General features: G+C 36.7%; 2 protein-coding genes across 3 annotated transcripts in view; one reads left to right on the forward strand and one right to left on the reverse strand.

The window, feature by feature from the left end:
* The window catches only part of Gnptab (N-acetylglucosamine-1-phosphate transferase subunits alpha and beta), an 86,911-nt gene extending 81,672 nt beyond the window's left edge, over positions 1-5,239 (reverse strand). Inside the window, exons 1-3 of the mRNA XM_090383865.1 lie at positions 5,111-5,239; positions 2,803-2,888; positions 772-891 (exon numbers count right to left, since the gene is read on the reverse strand). Coding sequence (XP_090239991.1) covers positions 772-891; positions 2,803-2,888; positions 5,111-5,239 — 335 coding nt within the window. The remainder of the gene's footprint in view (positions 1-771; positions 892-2,802; positions 2,889-5,110) is intronic.
* Positions 5,240-5,825: 586 nt separating this feature from the next.
* Positions 5,826-27,887, forward strand: part of LOC150079885 (liprin-beta-1-like) — a 179,139-nt gene continuing 157,077 nt past the window's right edge. The window contains exon 1 of one of the 2 annotated variants that reach the window (XM_090382234.1): positions 5,826-5,917. The gene's annotated coding sequence lies outside the window, so the exon portion shown is untranslated. Of the gene's footprint in view, positions 5,918-22,445; positions 22,509-27,887 lie in introns of those variants that run through there. The other variant, XM_090382235.1, reaches the window with a different exon arrangement.

The following is a 27,887-nucleotide window of genomic DNA, read 5'->3' on the forward strand; positions in this document are numbered from 1 at the left end:
CCACTCGGCTAGCCCGGTCGGCTCAAGCTCCTCAGTAAATGCTATGTTTAACATAATCAGTACCAACATATATCAATAAGTTCATCTTTTATGCCTTTAAAAGATGATAACTGTTCTCCATCATTAAGTTTTGTCTCTGGAAGACATACTTTATTCCTATTCCATCCCTTTTTATTACATAAATATTCCTCATACTTCCCAAAGATAACAACCTTTTTTGGACCAGCACATCCTGCTTTATTCTGATCCCACTGTGTAACATTTAACATTAAGATGAACCGTTCAGTGCTTGATGAGGCCCCCCCCCCATTTAAATCCTTCAAAGGCAATGACCCTTTTCTTCACTCAAATTCATCCAAAAAAATGCTAAATTTGATTTGATTCTCTCTCTCTCTCTCTCTCCCTCCCCAATAAAATATATAATTTAACCATTATATACAGAAACCTGATTAGACTTAAACACCTCTGATTGAGGTGTTTAAGGCTAGTCAGGACTGCATGCACTGGAATCCACATGACTGTATCATGTGGATTCCAATATATACCATATAAATATAAAAGGAAGCATATTATATAAAAAAACTAATATTCTTTAGCTTTTACAACATAAAAAACTACATTTGACTTATTCTCTTAAGTGCTTCATTAAATTTTTTTCTTCTAAATAAATAAATCTCACATAGAGAAATTTGATAATTACATATTTTTATCCTAAACATTTCAAATATAGAAATGAAACAAATGCACAATCATAAATAAATTGAATCTGACCTAGAACGATGGGGGAGAAAGCCCAACTCCTCTTTTGTCTGGGTTAGTTCACGTAGGAGTTTTGGATCTGTTCCATTTACCCAAGTATATACAACATCAATTGGCACATACTGGCAGAGCCTACATAAAAGTAATTTTAATATAAAATAAGAATATTTCATAGCCTTATGAAAATTGTGGCGAATATTTCTATTTTACGAATGAAAGCAAATAATATAATTTAATTTACAAAATTAAAAGTTAAGTACATTTTTAATCAACAAAATGCTACTTCTGCAAACAATAGCAATAAAACAGCATTTTATAATCATTTTTGAATGACATGAATTATTTTTTCTAATTAATATTTTTTCTAATTTTTACTAAAAGCATAATTTGTTTGAATTTTTTCTTATAATAAGAAAAAATTCACATAAAAACACTGATTGGCATTAGTAATAAAAAACATTATTCATTACTTAATAAATAATTTTAATGAAAAGGATGAAAGAATATACATGTTGAAAAATTAAGATTTAAAAATTCTGAAATTAAAAAGAAATTGTTTTAAACTTGCAAAGAGTTTATAATTAAAATGTTCTAATGAACTTACCCTTAGTGTTGTACTGCAGGTGGGGTAGAGAAGGATTATTTCAGAGAACAGAAGTAGTAGGAGTGAACAATGAGGTAGAAAAGTTAGTTCATTAAGTCAAAAATTCAAATAAAAAGGATGCCAATTGCCTACTACATATATCTGAATTTCAATAAAAGAAAAATTTTATCAGAACTGAAAAAGGAAGTATAACTTTCTAAATGATAAGGCTGCTATGGTTATGACATGCTCTGCCAAGAAAGGCTAACTGTTAAAAGATAAAGGTTTTATTTTGTATCTTAATACAGGTCTGGAGGCCTCATTTTAGGAGGGATATAGATTTGCTGTAATGGGTGCAGAGAAGGGCAACGAGATTGGTGAAGGGTGATCTTACCAAGATGGGCAAATTGCAGCACCTGCAAGGTGATCTGATTGAGGTGTTTACGGCTTTGAATGAATTGCACAGGCTCAATGTTGATGGGGATTCTTCCTCTTGATGAGACTACACACAAGGGGGGCAGAAATTCAAATTGAGGAAGTATGGTTGCAGGATAGATGTGCAGAAGTTTGCCTTCAGCCAATAGGTGGTTGATTGTTGGAACAAACTTCCATCTCTTGTTATGGAAGTGAGCTATATAAATAAATTCAGGGAAAAACTAGACAAATTATTGGAGGAGAAGGACAGATGATAAGGGAGGATTTTTCATCATATGCCACTACTACTACTACTACTCACTAATAATAACAAAGAAAAACAACTCATAGTTAACTGCAGGACCAGTACCGCTAGCCTGGAGAAATATGACAAGCTGGTTCAGTTATACACTGAAAACCATACAGAACACCAGGAAAATGTTATAAAATAGAATTTTGTAATTTCAATACTTCAAATTATCATTGAAAATTTAGAAAATCAGAATGTACAATTTTAAATTCTACATTCTAATTTTTTAAATTTTAGTTTCTGATTAGAGCTGTTCTTGTTATTTGGTTTTTAGGAGCATTAGCAACTAAGGCCATATTGCTCCAGGGATATGCGGTGGTCATTCCCTGACCTTTTCCGCATCCTCCGTATTTGGTGGCTCATGGGCTCGAACCCCAGTCTAATCAAGAAGCATGTGCTACGCACTGCTGCTCCTGCCCACCTGGCTACGGAGGTGCCCTGATTAGAGCATTTTAGTTTCTGATTAGAATGTAGAATTTTCAATTTTACATTCTAATCAGAAACTAAAATGCTCAACCTAATGTGGCACATACATAAATAGACTTGTTAACAGATTTATCCCCTACTAAACAAAAACTTCCCTTTTACTATTATGGATTCCATCCTTTACTATACACAACACATGCTAATGCATTAGAATATTTTCTATTATATATGTTTATTATTCTGTATATTAAAACATTATTAAAAATAATATTGTTGGAAGAAATCCAGCAACACAAAATGAGCAACTCACATATTTTGGTAGCTTCGTCCTAATATGTTGTCATTATAAGAATTAAATACAGCTCCATATTTTTCTTTGCTCCATTCTAGTAAAGTCTAGAAAAGATTAAAGATCTTACAAATAAATTAAATCATTCACTTATTAAATTATTTATTTAATGCTTCCATTAAACCATCATTATCAATACATAATTAAATTTCAAAAGATCTAGGTGTCAAAAAAATAGAATAATTATGTGTACAATAATTACACAATAACAATAAATTATGTCTTGTATTCATGGGGGAGGGAATCAAAGGGTGATGTGAGTAATTATATGCCTGTAAGCTTGACTTCTATTCTACAGAAAACTCTGGAGTCTGTGATTAAAAGAAGTACTGCAGAATCTCTTAAAAGGAATGGAATTATACAGAAATCACAGTATGAATTTAGAAAGGGGGCTTCTTTCTGACCAGTGTGATTAGATACTATGACACAGTAACAAAGGAATTGGATTCAAATAATTCTGACATTGTATATTTATATTTCAGTAAAGCTTTCAACACTATTCCACATGAAAGACTGCAGTATAAAGTGGAGCAGTGTGGCATTAGGTGCAAGTTACTGTTATGTATAAAGGGAGTTGAATGGCAGAAGACAGGGTGATTATAAATGGGCACTACTCTTCTTGGATTAATGTTATTAATAGAGCCTCCCCTTCAGTGCTGGGCCCCTTACTGTTCACAATATTTATTAACAATATGGATTAAAGCACACTCATCAAGCTTATTGTCCAAGTTTGCAGATAATATAATGATTGGCAAAGTGATCAGTGAATCGAAGCATACTGCTGCAAGACCCAGAAAAATCAGGCAGATTGGCTGAGAAGTGGCAACTGAGGTTTAACATTAGTAAATGCAAGGTACTGCATATGGGCAGCAGCAATCCCAGAATAATATACCAATTAAGTGGTAGCACACTCGATAGTGAAGAATGAGAGAGATCTGGGGGTAATTGTACAATTTGACATGAAATTCTCTGACAGTGCAGAGAGGCTGCCAGAACAGCTTACGGGGGTTCTGTCAATGATGTACAGGAACTTTGTCAGCAGGAACAAGGAGGCGATTATCCTATTGTATAGGGCAATGGGTAGGGAGCATTTTGAGTACTGCATACAGGTCTGGAAGCCTCATTTAAAAAGAAAAAAAAATGTGGATCTCTTGGAACAGGTACAGAGAAGAGCAACCAGATAAGTCAAAACACAAAGGGGTTACTTATCACAAAAGACTTCAGTTCTGCTAGTCACAGCACTGGAAACCAGGCACTTGCAAGGAGATCAGCTTGAAATGTTTAAGGCTTTAAATGGCACTTAATGATGATGGTATTCTTACTTTTTCTTGGACAACACGCACACACACAAGGGAACAAAAATGAAAAAAGCAGGACTACAGGATAGATGTATGGAAATTTTCTGTCAGCCAGCAGGTAGTTGACTGTTGGAACTTCCATCTAGCATTGTTTATAGGTAGAGAGTTTGAATAAATTTAAGTAAAATTAGACATATTATTAGAGAGGTATTTTAGTGAGCATTTTTTTGTTGATGGTGTATAAATTTTCTTCCATGCATCCTTTGCCAGCACTACTACTAATAAAATAATAATAATAAATATATAAAGTAGGATGCAAAATCTGAATCACAAAGTGGCATTTAATAGTAATATAGTAATGTGCATCCATGACTTCACACCTATTAACAAGGATTGTACAGGTTATATTTCCTTCGCATTCACTTTTATGGATACAGGCTTCTAATCAGTTCACTTTCTTGTTCCTGCTGGCAAAATTCCTGTACATCATTGACAGAAATCTGTCTCCATAAGTGAATGTAAAGTAAATATAACTGTATAATCCTTGTTTACAGGTATTAGTTTGCTTATATAAAATTACATTTAATTCCCAGGAAAATAAGGGTTTATATACACCTGACCAATTTCAGTTTAACTATTTACAAAAGAAACATTTAGGTCACAACTGGCTATTTATGTTTTGTATAATTAAATTTGCTGGAACACTAATTTTTTTTTTCTTTAAAACTGAATATTAAGAAGATAGCACTAGTCGTTAATATTTTTGGTAGGAATTCATTGTTTTTTTGTTCCCTCCTCCTTGCTGGATCAATGTATATGCGTGTTTATATGTGCGTGCATAATAAATAGGCTGTATAATGGTTTTCCTTTCGCATTCACATATTTTTTATGGTTAGCAACATTGCCAACAAGGGTTATGCTTAGCAACAACATAAAGATATATTAAGACAGCAATCAGCTAATTTACTTACCTCTCCGAAGTGAAATGCGGAAATAATCAATAAGACTATACCACCAAAACATAAAAGTATAGTATGTTTCTGAGAAAGAATATCATATGTTTTTTTCTGAAGCAATTTACATAACAACGCTCGACTCATCTTGTTTTTTTTTTATATATTTATTTTTAAGAACTAATCACTGCTGGAGAAACTTTATATACAATCATTTACAAAAGGAATTCGGGAGAGGTTACATAGCTTCAAAATGCTTGTGCCTATATTACTGCTATAATGCATTACGTGCTAAAAATAGCACCCTATGAAAGTGGTAAACATCTGAATTCTGCATATATCTGCAGTTTACGAATGATAAATACAATTTTAACAACCTTTCAGAATATAAACACAAACCCTTAACATCATCTCAGACATACATGTACCGCTTTAAAATACAAATGCACATGTGCAGTTTATAATCTCAAAGCAAAAACTAACGCTTGATGTCGCTGCTGTCGCACAGCTGTAAACAAATGTGCTGAACAATTGATCAAGCAGTTTGAAGAAGATTGGCTTGTATCATAGGTGTTATGTATATATGCCGGTAATTAGTATATTGTCATATATTTAATATTGCTTTTTCCCTATATCTCAACAATTGTGAACGATCTTTAATCGTAGAGTAATCATATACAGTTGTGTATCATGCTTCAGGGATGATACATCATGATTCACGAGCAATTTTTATGTTACAGAGGAGCCAGTCATTCATAACATTGTCTGCCACCTAACAAGATAAATTCAATAGTAAAATCAAGATCAATTTAAAAGATAAAATAGGTAAGTTTAAATACTATTTGTTGTTAAATTGATGTTTTGTAACAAGTTAAAGCTACCGTGGTGTATTATTTTATTAAATTACATTTATTTTCTAAAGACCGGTGTGTATACGCTAGTTGTCATATAACCATGATATGTGTGGTTTTTAGATTGACGCTTTGGTGATAATACATCATGATTCTGCATTTTGTAAGAACAGTGGTAAGAGAACAGTAAAGACACAGTAGCATTTCTCCCAATAACGACTCGCGGTACAGGATAGTATACCACACAGTGTATAAGCAGGAAGTTTGCATTAAAAATTTACACACCATATAGGAGTAGCCCAATTCCGCGATGCGACGGACATCTTTAGAAAAAATTAAAATAAAATTTGCTTAAAACTGTTATATATTTGTTGAATAAATTGTTTCGGTTAGTGAATTCATTCGTTTAGAAAAATAGCTATTGCCTAATGATCTAATAATAATAAAAAAATTATATCTACCCTGATGCGATGGCAGGTAGTGTCAGATTTATTCCGACAAAGGCGTAAACATTCCCATGATGCGGGGCCCTGAGATTTTACGTTACACATTTAATAGAACAAAGCACTAAGATAAACAATGAACGGTGGTAGCACCAGGCAGGAACTACTACTTGGATAACATTAACCTTCCGTTGACTTATTTAATTATAAATATTTCAAATTGTAGTATCTGTACTTTGTTGATTATATTTTTCCAGGAGGGGAGGATGATGTTATTAATAGGGCCGGTCCTCGAGGGGTTAAACGACTGCAACGCACCCGGGGTTCCCAACATTAATTCTTGCGCCCTCGTTCCCCGAGCTAGAGGACTGGCTCTGGTCATGAAGTTTAGTATCTGACCGTTGACAGACTTTTAAAAGGTATGATGTAATTTAAAAAGAAATGTCAAAAATCTACAGAGAGAGATAGGGGGGGCCATCCACCTTCTTGCTCCTACTTGATGACGCCTATGATTCTTTTAGTATTCTCAAGTATAATGTACATTATTCTTCTGCGAACATAGATTACTAATATCTGATACAATTTCAAGGAATCTCGTCGCAGGTCTGTTGTGTTTAAAGTCGTCAGTATATCGTGGTATCTTTGCAGAATAAAATTCCCTTGGTGTAGGAGAAAAATCTCTACACCTTAACAAAGACTATCTAATTCGGCCATTGCTTGAAACAGTCTTTTGAATTTCTTACGGTTATCAATGCGAATAAATAAATCCAGTCTAATAATGGAAGTGAAATCGAACAAAATTGCCATGGAGGGCCCTTTCACAGGGTCAGTTTCTTTAATGAAGATATATGTATTGAAAATCTTTAAATATACGCGGATTTATTTATTTAAAAAATTAAAAATAACTGTTTTGGCTAATAACCTTTTTTTTTTATATTTTTGCTATTGTAAATTTTAAAACTTATTCAGACTAACAAATTCAACATTTCTGTTTAACTAATGAAATGAAAAATAACTATTAAAACCGTAGTCAGGCATCAGGGCAATAAGTACTTATATTGAGTGACCGTAGTTCAAAAATTCACAGTGGAATAAAATAAAGAAATAAAATTCGTTCATTTTATTATTCTAGTCAAGTTCAAAACTTATTCAGTCTAACAAATTTAACTAATGAAATGAAAAATAGTTATTAAAACATATTTTATTAAAAAAAAAGTATTAGTAATAGCAAACGATGCAAGAAAGCAAACTTATACAGCAAAATCCAAAAAATAAAATTATATTTATGTTTTTATTTTTAAAAATATTTCTGTTTTTTTTTAAAAATATTTCTATTTAATTAAAGAAATGATAAAATATAAATTAAAAAGAGTACTTTATTATTAATGTACGATATTATAGCTACATTATTCAATATAGCTTTTTATCTACCAAAAACGCGTATTTACTAGGTAGATGGCGCATTTTGACAGGAAGTTGCAAAATCCTGGATTGTTTAAAGATTACAATCGGAAGTGCCCTTGGCCCACATGTTAAATTTAATGAACATTTTTTTTTATTTAAATAATGCCGATCCACCAAGAATTAGCTGTTTCATATTCATTTAATTATGAATTACTACATTTTTTAGAATATCATAACAACAAACATTTCAGACTTGTTATTTAAATAGTGATAAATTACTTTATAAATAACAGGGTAATGCTGAAAATAGAATTAAACTTAAGCAGTAAGTTTTCGCCTATTTAAATATTTGTTTGAAACAAGTTAAGTTCACATTATGCATGGAATGAATTCTGGGGCATGCTGTTTCATTGTTCTGCTGTTGCATCTGTCCCAGCAGAGTGAAAAACCCCCAGTACCGCTCTAATAGTGAACGGAAGTCTCTTCGTGTACTTGTGTTGAAGTGCGTGCTGATCTAAAAAAAAGAGAGAAAAGGTTCCCACTTCCTCTTGTAGAGAATAGAAGAGTTAGCTGTTTGTTGGATAGAACGTCCGACTTTCGGGGGAAGGGGGGGATTACTTATTTCCGCACTAGAAAATTATGCAGAATATGTTACTATTTTATTATCAGAAAATGTTATTATTCTCCCCTAACTTGTTGATAAGAGCATAATTGACCATATAGCTATTTTTGGATTTAATAAAATTATTATTAATTGACATCATTCTTAATTTTTATTATTAATAAATAAGCATTCTTCGGGCAGAGAGGATTTTTTTTTTTTTTCTCAGCGATCATTAATAATTCAACTGATCTATTTTCATTTTCACATTGTCCCTCTTTGCCTTGATTTATACTTGTGAATATACACTTATGAAATAAATAAAAAGTGAAAAGCAGAGGCTTAAATAGGGGAGAATGAGTATATATCCAGCAAAAGGTGCTGATTCATCGTAAACATTGAATATTATAAAATCCTCTTTTTTTTTTTTTGGAAAGTACCACCTCATGGTTAATAACTTAATATTATAATTAAGTCAAAATATAAATAAATTCATTAATATTATAATAATATAATTGTGATTTAATTATTTTATGAAAAGAAAGGCTCTTCTGGTGAGTTCAGTGGGTGTGAACGATGTCTGGAGAACATCTGCTGTCGGTTGTTGTTGTTTTGTTATAGCCGGAATCACACTTGATCATAAAAATAATTTTACAAAAAATATTTCGAATTAATAGAAAAGAAAGATTTTCGAAATAATATTAATAATAAGAAGAAATATTTCGAATAAATAATTTCCGAACTTGAAAAATTTTGTTCGAGAAATAGTGCTTTTAGTGATATTGCTAAGATATTGCCGAATCTCATTGATAAATGTTAAATTTGAAAATCAGCTGCCAGTCCATCCCTCGTTGGTAGCAGTTGTTATAATCACCATCTTACCCACAGCGAGTGGAAAAGACCTGAGTTTGAATCCCGCCAATGATACGAGAAATTTTTATGGGTCTTCACAACGTAGCTGAGTTGTGGTACAAGGAACTCCAGAAAGTCGCAATGCTGAACACCTGTAGGATAGCCAAAAAGTTCCTAGAACAACATTAGCATAACAACCACCCTGTGCATTTGGTACCAGAACCCTTCACGGGGTGGAATCCCCATCAAGGAGAAATAATAATAATAATTTGGGCCTCAGCAGAAGCCAATATTCAGTTCCGAATACTGGACCTTGAAATGGTCGACTGCCAAGAGCCACCTACTCCTTCAAACAAGGAACACAGATATAGCACAACAGTTGAGCATTCTGAGGTAGCCAACCTCATCACTATGAGGTGTATGATGATGGTGATAAAAATGCTGCCTTTGTGGGTAGCACAGTTGGTAGAATCGCCATCCTGACCTGAGTTCGAGTCATGTGGATGATTTGAGGAATTTTTCACAATGTGGGTGAGTTAGTCGGTCTCAGGGGGTATCATGGTTTTTCGTCCAGCAAACAGAAAATCGACCACAGTACAAATGTATACACGGAGCAATATGGCCTTAGTAGCTAATGCTCCTGAAACCCTATCACAACAACAATAAAAATGCTAACATATGACATAAATTACCCAAATATTTGATATATGTTAATGGCATGTCCCCCCCCCCCCCCCATCCTGTCTCTGAGATGAAACCCCCAAATCATACTAACGGAGCCGGCTGGACATGTGTGATCGATTCTTACTGGTTATCAATTCCCTTCCATGTGTACAAGCGCTCCAAAAAATGGAAATCGATTTACAGAATCTGGTGTAGGTATATATGGGTCTAACGGCTCCTGGGATTTCTCCCATCTCCACATATGTACACTGTATTGGACAAGCCAAGGATTTAAAAGTATATGGGCTGGTGACAGCGAAACGCAAGCAATTATTTACATAGTGAATCTCTCATCTAAAGGCCGATGCTCTCGTGGGTAGCACAGTTGGTAGAATCGCTGTCCTCCACACAATGGGCTGAAAAGACCAGAATTCGAATCCCGTCAATGACGAGAGGAATTTTTATGAGCCTTTTTCACAACATGACTGAGTTAGTCAGTTTCAGTCGTGGGTAACATGGTTTTTTCTTCCGAAAACTAGAGATTTTCGTCCAGCAAACAGAAAATCGACCATACAACACATGAAATTTACAGATAGTATACACAGAGCAATATGGCCTTAATCGCTGATGCTCCTAAAACCCCACTACAACAACTAAAAGCGAAGTAAATGGCTTCACCTAAAAATAACTCTGTGTCAGCTATGAGCGTGACAAACAGCCTCGAGACAACTACATGTCTTCTCACAGTTGCCTTGTATGCGAATCAGAACTGTAGGTAACGTTGAACATGAAGATAAACTGATTTAGTGAACTCACCCGAACTGTTTTCTACGTATTTTTGTTCTAAATTTATAATTGTATATAACATCTATCCATTATCATTATAACCCTGCCATGAGGATGGATAATAATTAGCGCGTATAAAATTATGTAAATATCCCAATTAATATTAATAATTTTCAATCAAAGTGTATAGTTTCTGGCCCTGCTGCTGCGATGAGCATATACTACAGTAGTAATACATTGTAACCAATATTATGGACACTTACTATAATAAAGATTATTTATTTTATTGTATTTATTTAAGATTACAGTCTGGAAGTTACCGCAACCATTCTCTATCTTAATGCTTAAAAAAATATAGTCGAAACTGTTGCATCTGTCTGTGTGTGAACTCCGCATACAATAAAAGTAAGAAATTATTAAAGTTAAATACCTCTCGAACAAAGACGATCTTGTCTGCAATTTGTAAGTGTGGAAAACTTCTACTTATAATCTCAATACCAGATGCTAACACCTCTCTGTTATACTTCAGTTTCACTCTACTACTTCATGAATGTCACCACGATTAACAATTTCCTGCATTAGTGAATGTCAACCAACGGCAACTGAGTAAACTTTACCACATGCTGTCTACTAGACTGTGTATCCTCCATCTAATTTTGAGATCTCGCTTTGACCCTGTGATGTTGACTGTATTTATTTAAATTCTGTAGTATTGTAGTAGTAGGGTTTTAGGAGCATTAGTGACAAAAGCCATATTGCCTCGTATGTACTGTCTCTAAATTGCGTGTGTTCTGTGGTCAATTTTCTGTTTGTTGAACAAAAAAACCGAGTTTCTGGGAGCACAACCCTTGGCTGAGACCGACTAACTCGGCCACGTTGTGAAAAAGGCCCATAAAAATTCCTCCCATTCGTCGACGGGACATGAACTCAGGTCTTTTCCACCCGGTGTGGGAAGGATGGCGACCCTACCAACTGTGCTACACACGAGGGCTTGTAAATTCTGTATATGACATCTGTACGTTATCAGTCTCATATGTAGACGAAAGTAGTAGTAGTATGAGAGGCCTCCGTAGCCGAGTGGTCAGGAGCGGGAGTGCAGTAGTACACGCTCTTTGAGTAGACCGGGGTTCAAGCCCCTGACTGCTAAATACGGTCGATCTGCCAACCCGCACTGGACGAGCGTGGCAAATCATGGTCCATTTCCCTCAGCATGAATTGTTGAGGAGGCTTCCATCCTGCAGTGGGTTGATAATGGCCGCTTTTGGGAGCATCAGCGACTACGGCCATCTTGCTTCGTTTATATTGTTTGTAAATTGCTTCTGTTCTGAGGTCGATTTTCTGTTTGCCGGTTGAAAAACCCGAGTTTCCGGTAGAAAAAACCACGGTACCCTCGCATGAGACCGACTAACTCAGCCAGATTGTGAAAAAGGCCCATAAAACTTCCTCCCTCTCGAACTCAGGTTTTTTCCACTCGGTGTAGGGAGAACAACGATTTTACTAATTGTGCTAACCACGAATGCTTAAACGAAAGATATATGTTCCAACGTGTTAATTGCATAATATAAACAATAAAAAACGTAACTTTAAAATTAAAATTAATTAATTGATGGTGGATAGACCAACTGGACATATATCCCCGTTGTCCGTTCTGCCCCCAGGAGTGAAAATTTATGGAAATTTTTCACTCCTGGGACCTTGTTAAAGAAAGTACGTTACAGCTTTAGAATACCAAACAGGATTTCAGCATTAGGATATTTCTGGCTTTCCTCTCTATTAAACAAGCATGAAACCTCCTTGACCTTAATTTAACGTTCCATGACTTAAATCAATATGGAATCGGTTAGAACTTCTATTTTTCTCTCTCGAAAGCATAAATACTACTGGTGTTGTTATTTACTTCAAAATTAGACAAGTTTGTAACTATTAAAACGGTCTCAATTTCTAATTTTAATATTTGCAAACCCATAACCATTTTGGACTCAACATTGTGTCTTTTGCTTTTCATTCGATGTCACTGGTTTTGGTGCGTTCTTATCATGCGTGTTACTTTCATGCAGCTGATCAGGGCTATCCAAGAATTCAGGGGAAGCGCCTAGTGCAATAATTAAAGTTTGGTCCATCCGATCTTCCTTGCCTGGACTGAGTGGGACTACTTTTTTCGTATTTGGGACCTTTTTCAATCGGGTTTCCATGAGTCGCTTACTATTGGTTGAGTACTACTGATTTAGCCTAATGATGTTATAAAATAATCAATGGATTATTCTTATTTTTAAATTAATATATTCTGTCTATTTTATAATTGTTTTTTTTTTAAAGAAGTCTTTATTATCTGTAGAGTTTCACACACGTTTTAAAAGAGCTTCAGACTACACTGTCCAGTAAAAACATTATGATAACCTGCCTAAAAGTGGATACGTCCTCCTCTTTCCACCTGAACGTTGCAGGAAGTATATTGCACCGTGTCGCCAGGATTGGTTCTATCCATCTGCGATAGTCCGTGCTGGAGGATCCAAACTCCAGAGATGTTCCATGAGATTCACTTCCAAGATAACCACTTGGAAGTTACTTTCGAGTTCAGCAAACCACTGTCGAACAATACCAGCAACGTGGCAGGGCGCATGATCCTGATACAGGTTTAACAGATCATCTACCATTCGATTTACACTTGGTGTTATATCAATGAGTGTTTCTATCATATCTAAGAAAGGGACTGCCATATAACTGTTTGTCACTTGAAATAGATTGTGATGCGAATTACAAAGAGGAAAGGACTAAGGCCATATTGCTCCTTATATAATGTCTGTAATTTCCGTGTGTTCTGTGGTTGATTTTCTGTTTGCGGGACGAAAACCCTGTTTCCTGGAGAAAAGTCATGCTACCCTCCCTTGAGACCGACTAACTCAACCACGTTGTGAAAATGGCCCATAAAAATTCCTCGCGTCAGCGACGGGACTCGAACTCAAGTCTTTTACACAAGGTGTGGGGAGGACGGCGATTTTATCAACTGTGTTACCCATCAGGGCTGTATTTTGTCTATCGGCTCATACAAGGAGGCACAGTAATTGTTGTTATTTTTGGGTTTTAGGAGCATCAGTGACTAAGGCCATATTGTTTCGTATATAATATCTGTAAGTTGCATACGTTCTGAGGTCGATTTTCTGTTTGCTGGACGAAAAATCCGGGTTTCCAGGAGAAAAAAACCACACTACCCTCGCCTGAGATCGACTAACTCTGCCATCCACGGGGTAGGGACAGTTGTTGTTGTTGTTGTTGTAAGGTTTAATGCGCATAAGCAACTTAGGCCATATTGCTCCGTATATAATATGTCAGTATAGTGCATTCGTTCTGTAGTCGATTTGCTGTTTCTGGGCAAAAAAATCGAGCTTCTGCATGAAAATTGCTACCTTTCCCTGACACCGACTAACTCAGCCACATAGTGAAAAAGGCCCATAAAAATTGACGGGATTGGAACTCGGGTCTTTTCCACCCAGTGTGGGAAGGACGGTGATTACACCAACATAACTATGCGACCCACGAGGTCAAAGCGAAGGAACACGTTCGTTCTCTAGAACCATCGATGAGGCGTGGGCGCCATTCTCCCGTCGACTGCTGCTATGTCCACTGTCCTTTCACACTTGGAACCCCTTAACTACAGCACTCCGCGGAAAGCCCACAAGATTCGCAATTTCCGTAATGCTGCCACCCTTCAAACGGTACCCGATAATCATCCCTTTTTCGAAGTCCGTCAGGTCACATCCCTTGTTCATGTCGATCAAAAATAGTACTTCGTATGGACTGCACTCCACGAACCTGCAGTATCACATTTACTGGTTCTCACCGGGGGCGGGGACCGATTGCTACTTAGTTGCCTGTTGAAATACCAGCTCTTTCTTAAGAAATAGCAAAAGAAAAAACTGTGTAGAAAAATTAGTATGAGGGATGGTCAAAAAAAAAAAAAACCCTCGTGCCAATTTTTATATATACCTGTCCAGAAAATCGAATATCATTCAGTAATCAAAATTTTGGCGAAAGAGGGCTGAACTGCTAAAGTAGGAATTTATGGAAGAATGATTAGAGAGTGTTTGAAGTATCACCGAGTTATGCTACTGTTGCAAGATGGTCGGCAGAGTTCAAAAGATGACGGCTGAGGTTGATCCAAAGTCTTGTCGGCCGTCTGAAGCAATGAGTTCAGAAACGGTTGCCATCGTTAAATAATAAAATAAAATAAAAAATGTAGAAAACGTAAGAATTAAAAGTTTTTGAGCTTGAAAAAAAAAAAAAACGTAATATTTCCCATGGAAGCAATTTAACAATGATACATGAGCATCTCGGAAAGTTCAAAGTTTGTGCAAGATGGGTTCTCAGAAACCTTTCCATTCATGACAAACATCAGCGGGTGGAGTCATCAAAAGAGAATTTAAAATTAAGGATGCTAATCCAGGTTAATTTTTATCCCGTTTGGCAACTGGTGATGAAACTTGTCTATATTTTTATGATCCTGAATCCAAATTAGAGAGCATGCGATAGTAGCACAAGGGATCTCCAACCCCGGAAAAAAAAAAAAGTTTCGAATCCAACGGTCAGCTAGAATGTGTTGGCCTCAGTTATCCAGGACAAAAAAAGGATTATTTTTAATTGATTATCTGTTACCTAAAGCATAATAACAGGGGAATATCATGCCAGCCTGATGCCAAAATTAAAAATTGTAATTTATAAAAAAAGACAAGGAAAGTTGGTCATTGGATTTTGCTTCTCTATGCCAACATCCCATCACAAAGCTCAAGTTGCACATGCTAAAATTCATGAATGTGGATTTGAATAATTCCTCCCCCCACCCATAGAACTAGATCTGGCTCCCAAGTGACTATTATTTGTTCAGAAAACTCACATCTTTCTTCTTGAACCTCATTTTAAAGATGACGAAGAGCTAAAACAGCTGTGCAAGACTAGTTTGATGTCCAATTTTAAGAATTTTTTTAAGCATTCAACTCTTTGCAGATTAAATATGAGAGGGTGATCATTTAATTCGCGGATTAGTGCAAGATTTTATGTTTACCGCGCGAACTTTCCATAACTGCCGGTAGAGGCTCTCTCTCTCTCTCTGATCGCTACTGAGCAGACTCTCTGTGCGCATGCCATTACTTGTCGAGGTATCGTTGCATGAAGAGAGTTTTTTTTAGCCGCGTGTCACTGACGATCGTTTTGGAGCAATATCATGTCGGACATACAGAATGAACAGCGATATGTGATTTGTTATTGTCTCAGACGGGGCTTAAATGCATCAGAACAGTTAAAGAGATGAATGAAGCATATGGTAATGAGCTTCTTGGTAGGACAGCCATATTCGGGTGTGACCGAACTTTCCGGTGTAAGGTAGTTTTTCCATCACGGCAATGCCAGGCCCCACACGGCTAGCATTAGCATTAGCATTAGCAGAGGCATATGATGCAAGAAAGCAAGCTTATTCAGCATCAGCCAAAAAAAAAAAAAAAAAAAAAAAAACCACTACTCCCATTTCACCCCTCTGTTCGTTCGAAATACCTGTCCAGCTGAGCCTTAAATTTATTTAGGCTATCAACTTCAACAACAAGCGATGGGAGTCTATTCCACAAACCAACTGCCCGCTGGCTAAAGGCAAATTTCCGCACATCTATCCGACATCCGTCCTTCCTCAATTTGAATTTATGCCCTCTCAGGTGATTATTCTGAGCAAGAGGAAGAATCCCATCGGCATTGAGCATTCTCAAGCCATTCAAAGCCTTAGACACCTCTATCAGATCACCTCGCCGATGCCTAGTCTCCAGGCTCTGTAATTTGCAAAACTTAAGCCTTTCTTCGTAAGAGCAACCCTTTGTTCCATTCACTAATCTTTTTGCCCTTCTCTGTACTCGTTCGAGCAGCTCTACATCCTTCTTGAAATTAGGCCTCCAGACCTGTATACAGTACTCAAGGTGTGGCCTGACCAATGCCTTATACAAGGGAATAATCACATCCTTATCCCTGCTAGAAAAATTCCTGTATATCATTGACAAGACACCATGAGCTACTCTTGCAGCTCGTCTGCACTGCTCAGAGAACTTCATATCTGCCTGCACAATTACCCCCAGGTCCTTTTCATTCTCTACCACTGTCAGCGTAGTACCACAGAGTTGATACGTTGATCTGGGGTTACTGTTTCCCATATGTAGTACTTTACATTTGTCAATGTTAAACTTCATTTGCCACCTCTCAGCCCATCTGCTCAACCTTTCCAGATCCTGTTGCAGCAGCATAGTATCAGTAGTGTCCTTAACAACCCTGCCAACCTTGGTATCGTCTGCAATCTTGGACATTAAGCCTGATACACCATCAACAATATCATTTATAAATACAGAAAACAACAATGGACCCAACACTGAACCCTGAGGAACTCCACTAATAACATTAGTCCACGTTGAGCAGTGTCCATTGATTACCACTCTCTGTCTTCTGCCACTCAACCATCCATTTATCCATAGCAGCAATTTGCCTCGAATGCCACACTGCTCCAATTTGTGCAGCAGTCTTCCATGCGCAACAGTATCAAAAGCCTTTCTAAGATCCAAATATATAATATCAAAGTTATTCCCTGCATCCAGTTCTTTTGTGACTACATCACAGTATCCAATCAAATTGGTCAGACAAGACCTGCCCTTAACAAAACCATGCTGTGTCTGAGCTATAACTGAATTCTTGTCCAGATGATCCTGCAGTGCTTCTTTAACCAGTGCCTCCATTAATTTTCCTGGAACCGAAGTTAAACTAACAGGTCTATAATTACTTGTGTCAGCCTTTGATCCTCCTTTGTGAATTGGGGTTACATTTGCACATCTCCAGTCCATGGGTACCTCCCCTGAGTCCAAAGAAGCTCTCATAATTATGGCTAGGGGTTTGCTTACTTCCTTTGCTGCCTCCTTTAATATAACTGGATAGATCCCATCCACCCCTGGTGCCTTTTTTATGTTTATCCTCAGCAATTTCTCCTCCACTTTCCTCTCAGTTATTAGAAAATAATCTAGCTCACTGCCAATGTTTACTTCACCTACGACATTCCCCTTCGTGAATAACTCCTCATGTGTGAATGTAGATGCAAAATACTCATTTAGATTGTTAGCCACCTGAGCAGGATCCTCAACTGTTGAACCATCAACATCCAGTGGACCAATCTGATTCATCCCTTTCCTTCTTGAGTTTAAATAGGTAAAGAACTCTTTTCTGTTTTTCTTTGCGTCCTTTGCCAAGGATTTCTCATAATCTGCCTTTGCCTGCCTAATCTCCTTTGTGACTTGGTTACAGACCAACTTATATCTATCATAGGCTTCCATGTCACCCATTAATTTGTATGTATCCCATGCATTTTTCTTCTCTGCCATATGCCTCATTAGTTCATCTGACAACCATTTAGGCCTGAACCTTGAACAATATTTCTTGGTTGGTATGTAAAGCCTGGTAGCTTCCAAAATTAGTTCCTTGAATGCTTCCCATTTTGAATTTGCTGTTGGTAACATCATCAGTTGGTCCCACTGTATAGAATTTAAATACTGTCTCAGACCATCATAGTCGCCTTTACGAAAGCAAAAACCCTTCACTTTGCCTCTGATGGTAGTTACCTCCTTGAGTAAATCCCACTTCAGCACACTGTGATCACTGCCACACAGTGGTTCCTTTATCTGCAGATTCCTAATGCATGAAGAATCACTACTGATAATCAGATCAAGAGTATTACTCCCTCTAGTTGCCTCCCGAACATGCTGGTGTAGAAAACAATCATCCAATAAATCCACAAAAGCCCTGCTAGTGTGTGAGTGACCAACCCACAAATTCCAGTCAATATCTGGGAAATTAAAATCCCCCATTATAAGACTCTCTGATTTACTGGCCCATTCTATTTCCCTGTACAGTATCTTATTATACTCATCAGAGTCATTAGGCCTATAGCACACTCCTACTCTCAATTTTGATTTACCTATGCTTATGTCACACCAAACTGACTCGACACTGCCCTGTCCATCAATGTCGACTGGCTTCACTTCCTTGGATTTTATGTGTTTTTTAACTAATAGCATAACCCCTCCTCCCCTCCTGTCCTGTCTATGCTTTCTATACACATTGTACTCCCCAAATTCCAGTTCTGCATTCCTTATATCTGTGTGACACCACGTCTCTGATATCCCAACAATATCTGCCTTTGATGTTTTGAGCAATACCTCAAATTCATCAAATTTATTTACTAAACTCCTAGCATTGGTGTACACGCAAGTATACCTGCACTTGTTTCTATTCTTAGCTACCCTAACACAACCCATGTGTTTACTTGTATCACAATGACTTCCAGCAGTCTCTGAAATATCCCGCATCTTGTTTTTCAGGCTTCTGCTCATTCCAATAGAAGCAGTGCAAGAATCTCTTTCACCTCTGCCAGTGGCTACTGTTAATCCATTAGTCTTTGTCTCCCCCCAAGCTAGCAGTTTTCCGACCCACCTAACACTGCCTCGATAGCATCAGCAAATATTCTTGCACCCTTTCTATTTAAGTGTATCCCATCCCTGTAGAAGCAATCTCTCCTGTTAACAAGTACATTCCAGGCTGAAAAAAATTCTACCCCTTGAGCCTTGCACAATCTTTCCAGGGCCGAATTGATCGACAAGGCTCTCATCATATACTCCCTCCTATCGTGTCTGGGCAGAATTTCAGACACTTTCAAAATTAACCCTACTTCACGGCTTTTTTTCAACAGTGACCTGTACTTGTTAAGTAATTCCGCTGGTCTCCTACTCTTAATGTCATTAGTGCCAACGTGTACAACTATATCACCTTTTGTGCCCTTAAAAGATGATATCTGCTCTACAACGTCATCAACCCTTGCCCCTGGCAGACATACCCTGGTCCTGTTCCACCTATCCTTTTTACAAAGCATGTTCCCTGTTTCCCTGACAATAGAGTCACCAACAACTACTAGTTCCTGTGGGACCAGCGCATTCTGCCTTGGGGGCTGCCTCTGTGTTGCAAGATGACCAAGTGCCAGCTCTGGCGTTGATGTGGGCAGCTGAGAGCTTGATGGGCCCCTCAATTTATTTCCTTCGAGGGCATCCACCCTGTCCTTCAAGGTCTCATATAGGCCCATGACAACGCCGAGTTGTCGCCTAATTTCCTTGCACTCCTTGCATCGTGCACACACAAAGACATCCCCCATGGCAGTATCATGTACCGTACCCGATTGCTCCGCAAACATCAAGCAAACAGTGCACCTTAAAAGGCTGTGATTCAGAGGGCAACTGCCCCCCTCAGTTCTCCCCTGAGTCACAGCACTCCCATTAGCTTGAGCCTTTTGCTTTGCTGCTCTGGTCAGAGTCATGATTTCGATTAAAATGTCAGTAAAATTACAATTTCAGAACAAAATTAAAACCTTAAACTTGTATCTTAACACAGTTATAACGCTATATTTATTTTTCAGTATCGAGTGTTATCTACGAGTTCCCTTTATATAACTTCCGTATCAAGTATGTATTAATTATTTGTTACGTTTGTACTCTAAGTCGTTATATATAGTTAAAAGAACAATTTAATTGACAATGAAGTTTAACAAGATTAATAGATCTACTGATTAATTGACAATATTATATTATGCACTATACTATACAAAGCTAATGCTATCGAATTCCGGATATGCTGTATTGCGTTTCAGTAACGAGTGTTATCTACGAAGTCCCTTTATATAACTTCCGTATCAAGTTATGTAGTAATTATTTATTTTTACTAATTATTTATGTTCCGTAACCTAAGTGGTTATATGTATAGTTAAAAGTACAATTTAATTGCCAATGAAGTTCGACAAGATTAATAGATTTACTGATTAATTTTCACGTAACAATGGCGGCTGTTTATGAACGGTAAACACGTGTATTTGATACCCTTTCAGATACTAAGTAATACCTACAACTCTCTATCTAAGTTACTTTAACTTTAAGTACCGTAAATAGGAATATAAAGCTACTCTAGAAATAAGTTAATATGTCAATTTAAACTAATAAAGCAGAAAGTAAATCAGAAAAAAACTTCTCTGTTCCAGTAGCGGCAGAAAGGCACGTCCGCACAGGAAACGCTCGTCCTCAAACTCCAGCAATACCTCAAATTCATCAAATTTATTTACTAAACTCCTAGCATTGGTGTACACGCAAGTATACCTGCACTTGTTTCTATTCTTAGCTACCCTAACACAACCCATGTGTTTACTTGTATCACAATGACTCCCAGCAGTCTCTGAAATATCCTGCATCTTGTTTTTCAGGCTTCTGCTCATTCCAATAGAAGCGGTGCAAGAATCTCTTTCACCTCTGCCAGTGGCTACTGTTAATCCATTAGTCTTTGTCATTGGGCAGGCAATGATGATTACTATATGTGCCACATCCCCCTTATTCACTGGACTTAGCCCCGTGTGATTTCTTCCTGTTTCCGCGTCTAAAGAAAGCTCTGAATGGCAAGCGTTTCGCGTCCTACACAACGATGCCTCCAGAGCCACAACGGAAACACTTCGCATTCTTTTGAAAAATGGCTTGCAAGAAGCATTTAATGCGTGGTACGAAGGGGGCCAAAATATGTAAAGTTCAAGGGAGAGAAGGAGAAATCCATAGAAGATTCAGATGATGATAATTAAGATAAGATTTTGCACCAGTCCGCGAATTAAATGATCGCCCACTCATACAATAACTGTATTGAACTTTGGTGCGAATACATTGGGGGGAAAAATGCAGAATTTTGTATCCGTTTTTTATATTCCCTTTTCAAAACTTTCTGAGGAATAAAGAACCTCTAACTCTTCATCTGCTATTTATTTCATATTTTGTGCCTCTTGCAGGAATGCCTTAGAACGGCCCCGATTCCAGGAATGTTAATTGGACTGTTTTTCTTAATATTAAATCAAGTGTTTTTCTGTTCTAAAATATGGAAAAAATAATTCGTTAAAAAATAAAAAATAAAATCTGTTATACAAAATAACATCATCTCGTATAATTACTATTTTGTTACGAGAGTTTTGTGATGATTATTTCGTTTACAAAAGTGGTTTTTTATATATATATTTTTTTTCAAGTAGTTATTTCTTATCTGTTCCAATGTACAGTAGCTATTGGCAACCAGATAATCACTAGAATCGCACAACTCCCCCTATCCTTGAAGGTGAAATTTTGAAATTAACTTAACTGAACTCTACTATATAAATATTATTATTATTTTCATTACTGAAGGTGTATGAAAATGAAAGAATTGTGTCATACGTTGATAAGCAACTATGTATTGTTTTCGTGACGAAAGAGTAAATTAACAACATGGCGTCATCCAACTGTTTTACATTACGTCAACTTGCTTAGTGTAATTATCGAATTCCTAGCGGAAGCATTTTACCCTTACGCAATTTTAATATTGTCTATGCAAATTCATATCCTAATATTATAGCGTAGAACAATATTAGAGAAAACTTAAATGACACAATTAAGAATACGAAATGTTCTTCCTGATAAAAGTCAGAAGGGAAACTGTGGTTAATGTTAGCGTGACAAAAGCTCATTACATGAATATACGCTACCATTCATGTCGTAATCATAGTATTATTAAACTTTCTTTCTCTGTCTTTCTTTCTCTCTATTGCACACACGCGCACTAGTTCTAGAAGTTTCCTATTGTATAAAACAAGTTTTATGATTTCTGTTACTATCAGCTTGTTTATCTCCTCTCTAGAAATTGTTGCTTTTTAACAGCTAGCGTCCTCTTGAGGCAGTGTGTTAAAATACTTACGACGGCAGGTAAAATAAATAAATTAATAAATTAATAATAATAATTATTATTATAATAATAAATAGATAATAATATTAACTTAATAATCAGATAAATTATTATATTATATTACGGAGATGATTTAAATTGTTATTTAAATTATCTTTGTCATTTTGCTATAGTGGCATTAGGAAAACTGACTTCATTTTTTGCACTGCTGTGAAAACGCATATGTGGTTAATGATGTATTTAATTTTTTGTCAGTTTATTATACAGTGTGATAGTCATAGTGTGCAAATTACTCCAGGCCGTAGAGTATATCTGAAAATACATTGAGGACTGATGCTAGTCTATATTTGACCAGGGCAAGAAGCTACTTCAGTTGTGCAAGCCCCAATGTTTCCCTGAATGGTAAACTGGTATGAATCTTGGGTGTTTATCCGTTTCCCTGTCCTGAAAACATAAGTAGTGTAAAAGATTAAAGTTTGTCATAACCGCATTTCGTCATATTTCATTAAAATTCTTAGTTTATAGTTTTTTCCCCTTGGTAATTGCCCTTTTTAAAGATAATAAATGAAATAGTTATTCAGAATTAGGTAATTATCAGTTTTTGTTTTAAGTTTTGAAGGGCACTGTCGCAAGAAATGCTGCTTAAATGTCTGCCACATTTTGATACACTAACTTCATTGTAAAAAAAGTGCATAATGGAAAAATATTACTGTTCTACTATTAACATTGTAGAATAGATGTGTGGAAATTTGCGTTTAGCCAGCAGGTAGTTAATTGCTGGAACAAACTTCCATCTGTCGTTGTGGAAGTTGATAGCTTAAATAAATTCAAGGAAGAACTGGACAAATTTTAGAAGGAATGGATGTGTGAAATTGTCTTTTTTTTAAGTTCATACACTTGCTTTCTTGCATCACATACCTCTACTACTACATTATGATTCATTAAAAAAAAAAATGTTATTGTGCGTATCTCTGAATGAAACTTGGTTGCCAAGAATAATTAGGGAAGAAATAGACTTAAGAAAAGAAAATGTCTTTCACATTAGACCATGATCTTTGTTGCTCACTGAGGAAATGAGAAGTAATCTCTAATGGTCTAGTTTGAACTGAAAAGACTCAGAGATTATTGCTAATTTTCTTATCTAAATCGCAAGGCTACAACACTAAAAATAAAAAATAAATTTTTTTTATCTGATTCTATTATCTGTTTAATATGACTCACTCACAGAACTGATTTGTCTCTCTATCTTCTCCACGAGAAATTTCAATGCAGTTTCATCACCAGATTCTGAATATAATTTTATGGCGGCAATCGCTATCACCATATAAATTAAGGGAAACAGCTGAGAAACAGTTTTTGCATGTATATATTACTAAATTATACTATCTTTGGACCAGCATAAAAATTGTTTGCGAATGAAAAGATTTCTGGATAAAACACGAATAAAAACTATATTGTGTGAACCATAGCAGTTCGCACAAAACGAACTAAATGATTTGATGAGGATTTGGGTCTCCAAATTCATCTGCAGAGATCCGGAGATCAGGACTCAAAGTTAAAAACCCACCCTTTCCCTCTTCCTCTCCCTCTCTCTCTCTCTCTCTCTCTCTCTCTCTCTCTCTCTCTCTCTCTCTCTCTCTCTCTCTCTCTCTCTCTATCGCTCCGGTGATATTATTTTCTTGCTACAGAGCTTTTAGGAGGAGTTTATTTCATCCCTTTCTCAGGAAGATTCACTTGTATATAGCAGTATTCTCAGATTAATGAATGCATAGGAGCTTTCACGATATGAACCAAATGAGTGAAAATTGTTTATCACATTCTCAATAACAGTCTGAAACGCGTTGTCCTTCACAAGAGGAACACATGTACTTCTGTTCAAATTGTACATTCCGTTCACTTAAAGGAGACGTATGAAACCTCAACCTTCTTCGTAATTGGCTACTTTGTCGAAACTTGAAGATCTGTGTATTTTGGATCAGCAATCAGGTTACACTAAACTTTCAATATGTGAACGGAACTGAAGAGCACAAGTCATCATTGAACCAAGAACCAGTGGTTTGCACAGACAGCCTTCTACAGGTTTCAAAAAGTATTGAATGTGAACGTGTGGGGGACCCAACAAAAGACCTGTTACTGCTACTTAATATCAAATTAAAGTCAATGAAACAATTTGTAAATGATTTCGATAAGAATGAGAACTCATCTAAGTATCTAAGCAGTAAATCTCCAAGTTTATCTGTTGCAAGATTCATAGAGGGCATTTCCATTAGGCCGCAGATAAGAAAGTTAACTTCAGACGAACAGTCTGAGCCATAATTACAATTGAATAGGAGAATAGATTGGACTAAAAATTTTCAGAATTTCTTGGGGAGCGAGAAATATGTCATTTACGAAAATTTTGCTGAAAATAATATGCTCAAAATTTTTAAAAATTAGAATGTAAGATTGAGCTTTACGGTCACTTTCTTGTACTCCCACACAGACCTTTTAAAAATCCTTGTTGCTCACTAAGGAATAAGGTGAACGATTCCACCAGGAGATAAAGGAGACATCATAGAAAGGGACTATAAACGTCATGGAAGATTGCTGTTGGTCTTTGAAAAGAAAGATGTCTGCAGTAATGCATAAAAGCAAACCACAAAACAAAAGATCTAGAATTTATTCCAATAAATTTGGTAAACCTGCACTTCCGCTTTTATATTTGTTCGCTTTTTAATTCACATTTTTCCATTTTCTTCTTTTTGATTGAGATTTTGTCCATTTTATAATAAAAAATACAGAAATTATTTAGTAATGATAGTGGGAAACGATGCAAGAAAACAAGCCCTCGTGAGTAGCACAGTACGTAGAATCACCGTCCACTCTACACCGGGTGGAAAAGAACTGAGTTCGAGTCCCGTCAATGACGTGAATAGTTTTTATGGGCCTTTTTCACAACGTGATTGAGTTAGTCGATCTCAGGCGACGGTAGCATGGTTTATTCTCCCGGAAACTCGGGTTTTTCGTCCAGCAAACAGAAAACTCACCACAGAACACATGCATTTTACAGACAATATGGAGCAATATGGCCTTAATCGCTAATGCTCCTAAACCCTACTACAACAACAACTACTATGTCTTTTATTTACATAAGTGCCTGTACACAAAACAAAGCATGCCATCTCATTCTCAAATATAAGGAAAAGATCCTACTCAATCTTTTACTACTCCCATCCAAACATGTAAAGATCTGTGTTCATTTTAACAGATGTGAGATGTCCGATAGCTTCAGTGGCCTGCATAAGACCAAATTCATATAAACGGAGTTGTCTAGCATTCAAACGGGAAACCGAACGCCCGTGTATCGTGCAAAATAGACTGCTACTAGATGGCGCAATGCTGTTCCAGGTGTCTTTCTTCATTAATCACCGTCTAGACGCCAAATGACGTTGTGCACTGTGGAGCATATCATGTCTTCCGGAGCGCAAGTATGCACCATGTTAACATTTACAGTAATGTCATCTTGTGACACACCCATTGCCTCAAGAAATCCATGGTTAAACATCTGCCAAGTTCAGCTTAGGCAGTCGTGTTCGATAAATAACGTTCGACATATTGTTAATTTGGCTTAGTTTTATTGGACAACCAATCATTAACTTATCATTAGTGCTGAGTACAAATCAATGAAATATATAAAATATTTTTTATCTAAATATAATATAAAATATAAATCTATTATACATTATCAAAACTGTCCTCGAATATATGTTTGTTCACGTTTTGAGTTTTGCATCTACAAACATAAATCGTGTATCAATTGAAAAATCTCAACCACGAATCCAGTTCATGGTATTAACGAGAATTTAATTAGTTTATTTTTAAATACGAAATAAAGTAATTGATGCGCCTGCGCAAATGACCAGCTGACATTGTACATCAGGATATTACTGTATAAGTACAATAATAACTGGGCTAGTAGTGTAATGGATAAAAGATTTTTCACTATGTTTTATTGAACAGAAAGATTACAGACAAGTCCATTACAGAACTGGAGAATGGCATTCACTCTAACACAAAATCGTGGTGATTAGCAGCCAATCAGCGCGAAGCAACATCTGGCCATCATTTGCTGTAGCAAAGATCCATGGGTAGGAGTCTTTTTCTGAACTTTAACCAACCAAATAAGCAAAAGATCTGGAATGACCAAGTCCATGGATCTTTGCAACAGCAAATGATGTCCGCATGTAATTCAGCGACGCTGATTGGCTGCTATTCACCATGATTTTGTGTTAGAGTGAACCGTTGTCCAAGGTTTACAAGCCTATATATTGTATTTCTGCCGGCTCTACACGCTTGCAGAATGACATTCATTCCAGCTCAAAATCGTGGTGATTAGCAGCCAATCAGCGCGAAGTAGTGGGCTGAGCGACATCTGACAATCATTTCCTATTGTTGGGACTTTTTCTAAAGTTTAACCGAAAGATGTTGCAAAGAAACATTAAGCTTAAATTCAAGATAATACTAAATTTAAATTTCGATAATTTAAATAATAAACTTAAATTCAAGTATTGTACGAATTTTTGTTTTTAAATAACTTGTATTGTTTCATTGCTTAACAGTAATCAACCATAGTGTTAATTTCGTAATAAAAGAATTTTAAAAATTTGAATTTATTGAAATAAATTTTAGGGAACTTGTGCTGGTAAATGTAATTAATATAGCGATAAGTTTAGTAGTATATAAAAAAAAGGCTGAACTCCAGATCAGGGTACCCCGTCCAACATGGCGAGGAAAGAAGTGATTGACAGGTGAAGCCACCTCCCACTCAGCACTGTGATTGACGGTCGAGTTCTGTGATTGAATGATGATTGAAACAGCGGCAAGTGGGGGGAAAGTGAAAGTGTATTGATGTCTAACGGTACCAGGGGTTTCCCCCATCTCCGCGTTGCTTTCATTGTGGGTGTACCAGTTCACTGGGAAATGTCAGAGATTTAAAAGTGTGTGGGCTTTGTATTTGTGTGATGTCATGTACCGTTGTTCATCTGGTCGTTTAACCGTTGGAGGACCCCTGCGGAGGCACAACGTTGCCCCACTTTCGCCCCGTGGAGGCAGACCAGGAACCCAGTAGACTCAGTTACTCTGGCAGGTCCTGCCGCGTAATTTTTTTTAGGAGCTAAAATAAAATAAAAATTGTAACTAATCGATTGCGTGAGGGTGGTGTCGCTTGAATTTGAAAAGGCCAAAATATGGACGAAAGGTGATTTTACATGCTTAAATTTAGGTGTGTGGGGTTTTCACTAGCGTACAGATGGAGAGGGGAGGGAGACTGAAGACTGGGGGGGAGAAAGGCAGAAGTATTGGGCCAATAGAGAAGGTGGCCTCTGGTTTCAGTGGGGCAGGCCCATACACCACTAGAGAGG

Source organism: Mastigoproctus giganteus, chromosome 10 (genome assembly GCF_048544385.1).
Source record: "Mastigoproctus giganteus isolate SK-2022 chromosome 10, ASM4854438v1, whole genome shotgun sequence".
NCBI lineage: Eukaryota > Metazoa > Arthropoda > Arachnida > Uropygi > Thelyphonidae > Mastigoproctus > Mastigoproctus giganteus.